This window comes from Euphorbia lathyris, chromosome 1 (assembly GCF_963576675.1).
Source record: "Euphorbia lathyris chromosome 1, ddEupLath1.1, whole genome shotgun sequence".
Classification (NCBI taxonomy): domain Eukaryota; kingdom Viridiplantae; phylum Streptophyta; class Magnoliopsida; order Malpighiales; family Euphorbiaceae; genus Euphorbia; species Euphorbia lathyris.
The window spans coordinates 122,607,453-122,619,478 of NC_088910.1; the positions used below are offsets into that span (position 1 = coordinate 122,607,453).

The 12,026-nt window shown below is 35.4% G+C and overlaps 1 protein-coding gene and 1 long non-coding RNA gene across 2 annotated transcripts; both read left to right on the forward strand.

Moving 5' to 3' along the window:
• The first annotated feature begins 701 nt into the window (after positions 1-701).
• LOC136210848 (pentatricopeptide repeat-containing protein At2g13600-like) lies at positions 702-7,208 on the forward strand. Its single transcript, XM_066002268.1, has 5 exons — positions 702-3,206; positions 4,274-4,412; positions 4,555-4,655; positions 5,360-5,402; positions 5,485-7,208. Exon 1 carries the CDS (start codon positions 735-737, stop codon positions 3,159-3,161), a length of 2,427 nt encoding a protein of 808 aa, XP_065858340.1. The 5' UTR covers positions 702-734; the 3' UTR covers positions 3,162-3,206; positions 4,274-4,412; positions 4,555-4,655; positions 5,360-5,402; positions 5,485-7,208.
• Positions 7,209-7,488: 280 nt separating this feature from the next.
• LOC136210849 (uncharacterized) lies at positions 7,489-11,524 on the forward strand. Its single transcript, XR_010678237.1, has 4 exons — positions 7,489-7,898; positions 10,024-10,546; positions 11,088-11,129; positions 11,212-11,524. It is a non-coding gene; the product is annotated as an uncharacterized lncRNA (long non-coding RNA).
• The last annotated feature ends 502 nt before the right edge of the window (positions 11,525-12,026 follow it).

The window sequence follows — 12,026 nt, forward strand, 5'->3', positions numbered from 1 at the left end:
TGAACTTTGCTCGCAAACAACTCATTAATTATGTCTATTTAAATTTTTTTAACACAAAACTACATCGTTTCGAAACCTACAAAATTAAAGATTTACATAAAACTACATATGCTTTCATTATTAAAAAAACAATTAAACAAAATTTGCTGACGAGCCTGTTCATAAACATTATGATCTAACTTGTTCATGAACATATAATTACGAACTTTCATACCGAGTTTTACTGTGTTTAAGCTCAAATCATTTATAAATCGAGCCGAATATGATCGAACTTTTATCGAACTGAACGCGAACTGTCCATGAACGGCTCGACTCATTTATATTAGTTAATTTTACTGTTAAAGTCTCATTAAATACCAAGTTTTACTGTGTTTAAGCTCAAATCATTTATAGATCGAGCTGAATATGATCGAACTTTTATCAAACTGAATGCGAACTGTCCATGAACGGCTCGACTCATTTATATTAGTTAATTTTACTGTTAAATTCTCATTAAATGCTTTTCTATCTCAAAGTTTTCTGAAAATGGACCAAAACCTCACTATAAGGTAATCCCCAAAGCTACCTTTATGTATCCATCAAAAAGAAAAGGCTAACCTTTATGTATGGGCTTTGTGCCGATGCGGACCGGTCCAAATGTCGAATATATTCAAAAGTGGGAGCCGATATTCGGATTTGGATTTCCCGCGTTTTCAGTTACTCTTTAATGGTTGAAGAGCTCCGAGCAGGAATGAATGAAGAAACTAGGATTCCCCCAATTCAAAATCCTAATCTCAAACAATTGTTATCCCCAGGCTCTCAAATCATCGATTGCTCTTTCTCCTTTCTCCCCTGTTTTTACTGACCAAACCTACGCTCTTTTCATCAAATCAGGTAATGTTCTTGACCGTTTCCTCTCCTCTGCTCTAATTTCCCACTTCTCTAAAATCAATGACCTTCCTCGTGCTCTCAATTTCCTTCGGTACACCCATAACCCTGATATTGTCACCTACAATGCCCTCATTTCTGGGTTTGCGCGATTTAGCCAGCCCCACGCTGTTTTTCAGCTTTTTAATGAGTTGAGGCATCTGGGTTTGTCTCCTGATGTTTTTACTTTGAGTTCTTTGATTAAAGGTTGTGATAATTTGAGTAAGAATGCGATTGCTCATGGGGTTTGTGTGAGGCTAGGACTTGCTTCTCAGGCTTTTATAGTGAGTGGGTTGATTGAGAATTATGCCAAACATGGGGATGTGGGATCATCTGAGAGGTGTTTTGATGAGTGTTTTGATGTGGATAATGTGTCTTTTACTGCTATGGTCTGTGGGTATATGTGGAATGAGGAATTCGAAAAAGGGAAAAGGACTTTTGCTTTAATGAGGAGTTTGGGATTAGAGTTGAATGAATTTAGCTTAACCGGAGTAGTTGGTGGTTTATTTGATGTTAGAGAAGGCGAGCAGATTCACGGGGTTGCGATTAAATTGGGGTTTTTATATGGTTCTTCATTGCATTTGAGTAATGCTCTCATCGGTATGTACTCCAGGTGTGGGAGTAAAGTCGATGCTGTTAAGGCGTTCGATGAAATTCCTGAACCAGATATTGTTTCTTGGACTGAGAGGATTGGAGCTGCTAATGATGGTGACGAAGCGTTGCAGTGTTTTATAGTTTTGCTTTCCATAGGAATAGATATTAATGAGTACACTTTAATTAACATTTTGTCCGCTATCGGAGCATTGAAGTTCATCAATCCAGTAAAGCAAATTCAAGCACTTTGTCATAAGACAGGGTATTCACAGGCAGTTTCTGTTGGCAATGCGTTAATATTCATGTATGGTAAGTGCGGGAGATTGCGCGATGCTAGGGATGTATTTGATGAAATGACTGATAGAGATTCTGTTTCTTGGAATTCTTTGATTGCAGCTTATTCTGATAATGGTTTCATTAGTGAGGCTTTACAGGTTTTCTCTCGTATGCGTGACCTTGCACTACAGCCAACCATCTACACTCTTGCAAGCATTCTGGAAATAGCTTCCACCATGAATTGTATAAAAAAAGCGATGCAAATCCATTCGCATGTGATTAAATGTGGTTTCATGTCGGATGATTCAATGGTGTCTAGCTTGATTACAGCATATGGGAGGTGCAATCATATGGATGATTCGCAAAGGATATTGACTGAGACTGATAAGGTAAACTTGATGAATACAAATGCAATGATGAGTAGTTTGGTTCGTGGTGGTTTTTATGCTGATGCTTTTGATTTGTTTCGAAACATATTGAGATCATCCTTTGAGGTAGATGGAAAAACTTTCAGTGTTGTCCTTAAAGCTTGTGGTGCCATGACGGATATTGAACAGGGGAGAGCAATTCACTCCCTATCACTAAAATCTGGGTTTGCTCAGGACAGGTATGTTGAAAGTGCTCTCGTTGACATATATTGTAAGTGTGGAAGCATTCGAGATGCAGAGAAAGCATTCGGGAGTGCTTCTACAGAAAATTTAGCTGCTTGGAATGCTATGATCATAGGATATGCTCAACATGGTTGTTATGAAAAGGCTTGCAACATTTTTGCTCGGATGTCTCAGTTGGGAGTCGAACCTGATGAGATAACTTATCTTGGACTTCTTACTTCATGCTGTCATGCCGGTCAGGTGAAAGAAGCTCGTTATTACTTAGAAAATATGTTTGAAGTTCATGGAGTCATCCCGCGCTTAGAACACTATGCTTGCATGGTTGATCTACTTGGTCGATTAGGACTCTTGGCAGATGCAAAGGAGATCATAGATGGCATGCCTGTTGAACCTGATGTTCAAATATGGCAAATTCTTCTATCAGCCTGCAACATCCATAGACATGTCGAACTGGGGAGAGTTGCAGCTAGTAAACTTCTTGAGCTGCAGCCTGAAAATGAATCTGCTTATGTTCTTCTATCAAATTTATATGCTTCGGCTGGTATGTGGAACGCTGTTGGAAATTTGAGAAAAGAAATGAAGGAAAAAGTATTACACAAAGAACCTGGTTCTAGTTGGATTCAAGTTGGAGGAACAACCCATAAGTTTTTGGTTAATGACATCTCACATCCTCTAAATAAAGAAATTTACATGGAGTTAATTAAATTGTACGAGCAAATGTTAACTTCACTACAGCTGGAACAGGACAGTCTTCTCTATGAATCCATGCATTGACAATTTGGCTTCCAAATCTCAGACATGTAACTTCTACTGCATTTGGTATTAACCCTTCTTTATCTCAATTTAGAATGTAATGATTATATGCAATGAGAAGAGTTAAAAGACTGAAAAAGCATTTTGAGATCCCTAATCTTTCCGACTTTTATTGATTAAGCCCCTAATGTTTCAATTGGACACAATTACCTCTTGATCAATTATAATTGTTTACATTAAGCCCTTGATGAGAAAAGTCAACTTTGAACATAAAACTCAGTTAATACAACTTTATTCATTTCATTTGCATTCGGAATTTGCATTTTAATACTTCAGAAGTAGTTCTTTTATGTTTGATGTATCTATAAAGAAATTATAAAACCTATATCGAACTGTAAAAAATATAATTTCAGATGCAGATGAAATGAATAATGCTCTTTTAAATGAATTAGATGGATGTTCTAAGGGCTTAATGTGTGCGATTATGATTGATTGAGAATGTGTCAAATTGAAATATCAGGGGCTCAATCAACAAAATTCGAAAAAGATCATTGGCTTGAAGATGTTTTTTTCCTTAAAAGATCCCAGTAAATTTTGATGTAGAGAATGCGAATTAATCAGTTGAACAAAGGTTTGTTACTCCTTAAAAGTCCTTTCTTACATTTTTGTGTTATAGGTTTGCTGCTGCTGCTATTCCAGTAAATTGTTATTTGGTTGATGAATGGTTTCTTCGTTTGAGTTTGGTTCTTTGATTTCTTAATCCTAGTTGCATAATCCAGGCCAGTCAATTGCTATGGAAAACAGTTTGCTTTACTTTCGTTGAAAAAGAACTTGTGAATTCGATACTGTATCTCACAAGACTGAGCCCTTCCAGGCAATCAGTGCAAATATGATATTGAACAGCAGGTGCAACCAATGCATATATATGTATATATATATTCTAAGTAGATTTTGTATGATAGAAATAAAAGCCAACAAGGAAAGATGAGAAGAGAAACCGCTAGATACATTGAGAAAATTAAGGATCATACTATGTTTTCATTAACAGTAATTAGTACATTATTATTGGCCCTCTCTATAACATGTTTTCCTGTGGGGATGATGGTGATTTGAAGAAGCTCTTGACAGAACAGAAACAATGGAGTGAAAAGCATTAGCTGCTATCTTTGACTTAATCTGCCCACGCTTTGGAAGTGGCCTGCTGCTCCTTAAACCTTTGCTGAATGCAGCTGCACGAACATCACTGACTTTGTTCATGATTCCAGAGAAAAGGTATGCTGAAACTTTTTCTCTTCAAGGGCTTTGTCTTTATGGTTTGACAATTTGAATGCCTATTTTCTTGCTTTATTATAAGTATATATAGTGAATCAACATCTCATTACTAATCTGTTGGTGGGAACAATGACCTTTTCAGAGGCGAGGAGTTGGGGAGCATGCCAGCGAATTTGTCTGGCTGTAGAAGATTCTTTTTAGCTCAACTTGAGACAATTTAAAATCATAGCATGATTTGATTTGGTGAGTGATTGACTTAAATCCATAGTTTAATGTGCATTATGATCCTATCTGACCATGTACACGTGCGGGTTCAACTGGTATCTAGGAGCTCTTTTCTGGATCATTGGGTTGGCTTTCAGAATATTTTACTTCATTAATAAAAGGGCCATGAAGTGAAGATTTCTGTTTTCTTTGGAAGATAAAGTACTAGTTTAAACTACAAAACCTTTGGGTTAATTACACCTTTGATCCTCAAACTATTAGAAATGGAACCAAATGTCATACATTGTTAAATTCTAACGAGCAAGCCATTGTTTAACTTTGCTTTCACTCATAGTCCTCTTGTCCGGAAATCGGCAAACACATTCACCAAAGATGCCACATGAATGACATGTCATAAAAAAAATTGCCACGTGACAAATAATAATAATAACAATTTCTTTCAAAATTCTATCACATTTTTATTTGCCGCATGGCAAAATTTTGATAAGTTGTCATCAATGTGCTATCCTACAGGAATGTGTTTGCTAGTTTTCGGACGAAAGGATCAATGAGTGAAACCAAAGTTAAATGCTGATGACTTTCTTGTTAAAAATTTAAGATTTATGGTATTTTTCTTCAATTTTTAGTAGTTGGAGGACCATAGCTACAACTAACTCCAAAATCTTCAGGTCCGAGGGAGCAAGATGAAATTTGTTTATAATAATATATGCACATGTTTACAGGGAGACCTCGGTACTGTCAAATTTCCACGTTGCTGCCTGACAGGTCTAGCCTATTGTTTGTGTGCATTTTATATCCTTATATCATGAAGTTGTTGCTGAATCACACGTTCACTCACCATATGCAGAGTATTATATGCAGCAGAAGAAATCTAAACAATAATTGCTTGTAGAATTCCCATGTAAAGTCAACCCGGTATTGAAATTAATCCAGGTAAGTACTTCATCATTTCTTGATCATCGCCGTAATTGTCTACTGATGTAAAAACTCTTTAATTTGATTTGAGCCTGCAAAATAAGAATAGCGCTAGTCGGGCCTTTCTCATGCTAAATGAAATGTAAAAAATACCTGTTAAAATATGAGCCTATACACCGTTAAGAAAAACAAGGCTCCCTGAACTGCCTAGGATTCGAAATCGAAAAATCACTCCGGTTTTCTCCGAATTTAAGGGTATTACTTCTCAGATTCTTACATTCTTGATGTTTATAAGAGCATCTCTAATGCAAGGTGTTTGGAAGGGTGCTTGATGACATGGAGGGTATTTGAAAGAGTGCGAGTTACAAAGGTTGCTTAAATGATTATAGCAATATTGTCAATTTTTAGCATCCCTTTTTGGACCCTTACTTTTTTTTTTAATATAAAAAAATGATTTAGTTACCTACTATTGGTGGAATTTTATGGTAATATTTATTATTAAAATAAATTATATATAAAATAATGCTTCATGGGACCATAATGACAATTTTTAGAGTTACTTAGGATTGGGACATTTTTTTTTAAAAAGTTGCCAAAGGTGATGTGGATGAGAGAAAAAATAAAATAATACATTTTGAAATGATGTGTTAAGTTTTGGCAACTTTGAAAAATGTTTGCATTGGAGATGCTATAAGGCTCTTACTCATGTTATGCGAAGTGAGCTTGTTATTTTAGCTTTTCCTATGGTCCCGTCTCTAGTGCTCTTGTCATTCACAAGAATGGATCTGACTACTCCTATAAGGGCCGAGCTAAGGATATTACTTGAGACACTAAAAGTTCAGAGCTATGAAGTACGGAAACTTGAACTTACCGGCGTTTCATGTTTCCGATACGGAAACGTGTCAGAAACGGGTGCAATACATTTTGGGGCCGTTTCTGTAATATTGGAAACTTGGATACACTATTCCTTGTGGGAAACGCGTTTCCAAGACAAAAAAGGATCAGAGACAAAAATAGAGAGAAAAAGAGAGCAGGTGGAGATAGACGGAACAGTTGCAGAGAGACTATGCGACTCCTAATAGGAACCAAAATGACCATCAAACTTCTCAATCTCTATAAATATGTTGTAATCTCCAGTAATCTCCTTCACGAATCACAAACTAAAATTTCTTTTTTTGTTCTAATCCTTATAAATAGGTATTTATTTAGTTATATTACAAAAATTCAAATATAAAAGTATATTTTTAATATTTCTAAATATGCCCCAATTTTTTTAATATTTACATGTTTTTTCCATGTTTCTCTGTCCTATATTTTATAGAAATAACGTTTCTCATGTCCGTATCGGAAACCATATCCGTATATGTGTTCGGACAACATAGGTTCAGAGGGAGGCAGAGCTGTTTTGTGTTATTATTATTGTCACGAGCCTTGTAATTTTGGGACCCCTAATCTTTCAATTTGACATTAATATTGCGTTATTCATTTCATTTGTATTCGGAATTTGCAGTTTTAATAGTTCAAAAGTATTTCATTTATGTTTGATGTATCCATCCCATCATGCGTTTTTAATTCCACAAATTCCCACTATGCTTTTCTTTTTTTTTTGAGAAAATTCCCACTATGCTTGAAGCGTGTGCAACACACGTCCATATTACCGTGTTCTTCAGTTTAATCAATAAATGAGGTTTGAAGGAATTGAACCCTTGACTAAAGAGGCTTTGATACCCTATAATGAAACTAAATGAACTAAAAATTTAAACTAATAATTAAAAGTCCAATTCATATTAATATTCGATACTTATCAACCGAATGCCTTCTTCAATCTTACAAGGTGATACTCCTTGTAGTACTCTTTTTCTTAATAAACCATTATTCCCTATCTTACCACGAATCCTTATAGTACTCTTTTTCCTAACAAACCATTATTTTCTATCTTACCACAATTTTTTTGGAGTATTTGCTTTGTTTGGGATATGAGACCTCAAGTCACTAAAAATGTGTCTTTCTTAGTTACTCTCGTCTTCAAAAAAGGCATCAATGCTTTTGTCCCTTTCTTAATAAGTACCTTATATCCATTAATGTCACATTTATGAGCGTTTTCCCTTCTTTCCCACATCTCTAACATATCTACTATAGACGAACCATGTTGATAGTGCGGTAGTCTATTAAGTCTACCAAACTCCACAGTCTGTATCCACAACCACCTAACCCGCCGCCTGTTTGTCAGGTGTATTCAAGATGTCCGAAACCTCCTGCTTCTTGGTCCAATATCAATTTCTGTTTTACCATCAAATCCACCCTCCGAAACAAATCAAGAATCTGATATTCCACTACTACGTAAAGGTAAACGTAATGCACTGAATACGAAATAGTACTGTGACTTTCAAGAGCTACGATTTTAACAACAATTAAAGTTTAGGAGTTAAATTTCAGAAGTCAAAATTCTTGCATGTGCCGAATTTTGCCTCTATAGTCTCTCTACCATGTGCAGCCGTTATTTGTGTAGAAATTAATATTATATACCATACAGGAATCTTTAATCTATATGCCATATTGCTTTCATTTTCTTAAAGTTTTCATTTCGAGTGCATGGTTACACATACCAGCAAACATATCTTATTATAATGGCCATGCTCTACAGATCTGTCTGGCACTAAAAACTAAACTCAGAAACCTCCTCATCCTCATGTTTAGCAACAGGAAAAAAGAATATTAAATGATGCACATAATTAGTATATTATTAATTATGCTTAATGAATTAATTTATTAGGTGATTATCTCCAAAACTTCGAGATAATCATCTCATGCTTAACGAATTGATTTATTGGTTGGTTATCACAGAGTCAAAATGCTATAGCTGGCATGCCTCCTAACCCACAACTCATGCTATAGTATTAGAGCCTATCCTTGTTTGCTATTATACCCTATTTTCTCAATAATACCATAGCCAATGTTTAGTGTCAATATGTTATTATTAGGGTGTTAATCAGCCTGCATAGCTCAAAAACTATTGGAGCTCAGATCGGAACATTAACAAGTCAAGCCTGAATTTCTTTAAGTTCGGCTTGAAAGCTCACGAATATGCTCACTACGTATATTTCATTAATTTTACGAGAGATTATTTTTCTTTCACTTCTTTATTCTCCTCTTTAACCTTATACTTTGTATTACTTAAATGGATAAATTACGATATACTCATTATTTTTCTTAGATATTTTTAATGATTGTGCTCGACATGTTTGTTGTTATTCTCCTCTTTAATCTTATAACATCATTTAAATTTGTTATTAACTATATATTATTTTTTTTTTATTTTTAAGTTTAAAGTTGGTATTTCCTTAGTTAATTAAATAGCAAATGTTAAACAAGTACATTTAAGTATAAATTTGGAGCTCAAAATCATTCTCGAGCCGTTCATGAACCAAGCCTTTCTTGAGCGGAGCTTGTGTTACTTCTCTCGAGTTTGAGCCGACCCCAATTTTTGAGCTTGCCCACACCCGACCCGACCCGACCCTAACCCAACTCGTTCTCGATTCGGCTAATTAACAACCCTAGTTATTATTCAACTTCCAATCTCATCTATCTGTTTGAACCTGTAGACTGTGAATGGAGTGTTCCTGTTGGTATTATTGGAGCTCAAGAGGCATCTTTTAGATTTTGACATGGTTTAAGCCACTAATCAAATCATATCACTTACCAAAGTAACATAGTTGAATCGATATATCTCTACTTTATGAGGTGGGAGGTCATAGGTTTAATACTCAGTGTTTCCAAAAGTATCCATATTCATAAAAATAAAATAAAATCATGTCATGTTAGTTGCCCGCATAGACTTGTTCAGAAATTCACAATATTCATTGTAAAAGTGGAGTTATTTTCAGTAATATGATCATTTATCCACACTCATCATTTTCTATAGAAATTGGCCAAGACGGCTATATATATATATTTACTGAATATTTTTGGCGAGTTTGATTTCTTTTTCGTAATTCAGAACTCCCCAGACACCAACTAATCTAGATTCGAGCAAATGTAAAACTGCAGGATGACAAAGTTCTTCGATACCATAATAGACTTGCATGGTGCACTTTGAAGAAATAATTCTCAACTTAAGCTTGTTTGAGATTATTTCTTAAGATGGGACTGTTTTTAATCCTATAAGACAACAAATGGATTTGCCATATTTTGAGGCAGAGGCGGGGGGGCATGGGGTGCCATCACACCCCAGCTAACGGAAGCCACCCTGCCTCGGCCTGCAATTTCATCTGCTAGAGGGTGCATTTTGCACCCTAGCAGATGAAAAAGCAGGGGCTGAGCATAAATAGACTGTAGAGGTTGCACTTTGAAGAGTGAAATTTTATTATAAACCTGAAAACACTAGATACATTGAGAAAATTAAGGATCATACTATGTTCATTAGTACATTATCATTGGCCTTCTCTATAACATGTTTTCCTGCGATTTGAAGAAGCTCTTGAAAGAACAGAAACAATGGAGTGAAAAGCATTTGCTGCTATCTTCGACTTGATCTGCCCGCGCTTTGGAAGCGGCCTGCTGCTCCTTAAACCTTTGCTAAATGCAGCAGCACGAACATCACTCACCTTGTTCTTGTTCATGATTCCAGAAAGAAAAAGAAAAGGTATATATGCTGAATTCAACTTTTTGTGTTGAATGGTTTGACAATTTGAGTGCCTATTGGTGTTGGTGTGTTATATAGTGAATCAGTGGCTCATTAATAAACCAGTGGCGGGAAATTATTAATCTGGTGGTCTGAACATTGTCTTTTCCAGAGGTGAGGAGTTGGGGAGCATGCCAGCAAATTTGTCTGGCTGTAATAAGATTCTTTTTAGCTCAACTTGAGACAATTTTCAATTCATAGCATGATTTGATTTGGTAACTGATTGAGCCTATCTTACCATGTACACGTGCGGGTTCAACTGGTATCTAGGAGCTTTCTTCTGGATTAGAGGGCCATGAAATCAGCAGAGAAGGTGAAGATTTCTGTTTTATTTGTCAGATAAAATATTGTTTTAAAATGCAAAATCTTCGGGTGAATTACATCCATAATCCTCAAATTATTAGAAATGAACCAGAAATGCCATAAAATCTTAAAATTTTAATAAGAAAGCCATTGCCGTTTAATTTTGGTTTCACTCATAGTCCTTTTATCCACGAACACATTAGTCGGAAATGCCACATGGATGACATATCATCGAAATCTTACCATGTGAAAAATTAAAAAAAGAATATATATTTTCTTTCAAATTTTGCTAATTTTTATTTCGCAGTTGACAAAATCTTGATGAGCTGTTATCCACATGGCATCTTCAGCGAACGAGTCTGTTGGTCTCTAAACAAAATTGGAGGATATCAAAGTTAAACGGTGATACCTTTCTCGTTAAAAATTTAAGATTTATGATATCGTTATTCATTTCCAATTGTTGAAGGACCGTGTATGTAATTAACTCCAAAAACTTGAGGTCCAACCACAAGGAAGCAAGCTGAAATTTGTTTATATGTCCATGTTTCCAGGGAGACCTTGGTAGTGTCAAATTGCCACGTTACTGCCGACAGGTTTAGCCTATTGTTTTTGTGTATTTTATATCTTTATATCATCAAGTTGATGCTGAATCACACGCTCACAAACCATATGCAGCCTTGCCTAGTTGGAGTAATGTATTCAGCAGAAGAAATCTAAACAATAATTGCTTGTAGAATTCCCATGTAAAGTCAACCCGGTATTGAAATTAATTCAGGTAAATATTCATCCGTTCTTCATCATTTCCATAAGTGTTTACTGATGAAATAGTGAATACTTGTAAAAGCAGAAAGAGTGAGAATTTATTCAATGTATTTGATAATGACACTCTATTTAGACACATTAAGTATATAAATCACATTTATGTCGATTTCTTATGATTAAGGTACTGTTTCGGAAAGCTAGTTGTACATTTATGGCACTCTTCTCAAGCTGGAGTATAGATATTGACATAGATTAATATAAAAGATGTTGTTGGGCTTAACTATTAGCTTAAGTTTTTAGTTCAACTGATTCCTTGACACGACATCATAGCCTAGTTAAATTCTTGATATGTGTTCTTGTTCTTTTGGTTTGCGTTTCCCAAAGAACAAAAACATGTTATCAGAGCTTAGCATTTGGTATTTAAGTCTTTTTTCTTTTCCGAGTTTGAGTTTCGGACAGGAATGGAATTTTTCAGTTGAGTTTCAGAGTTGTTCTACTCTCAGAATAGAACTTATCCATTTCTTTGTGGTTTATGGAAAGTTGGCTTTCTTTCCGAATTCTCACTGTCAGTTTGTTCCAATTGTTCCTTGCATCAGCTTGATGTAAAAAATACTTGAATAGAGATTTACAAAAAGTTTACAAGGAGCAACCACGTGAGTTTTTTTGCTCAGGAGAGTATGGCAAAATTTGCCGTCTCCGCAAGCTCTATATGGATTGAAACAAAGTCA

Excerpts from the sequence above, each read along its gene's own strand:
- LOC136210848 (XM_066002268.1), top strand. The coding sequence starts at position 735 with ATGAAGAAACTAGGATTCCCCCAATTCAAAATCCTAATCTCAAACAAT.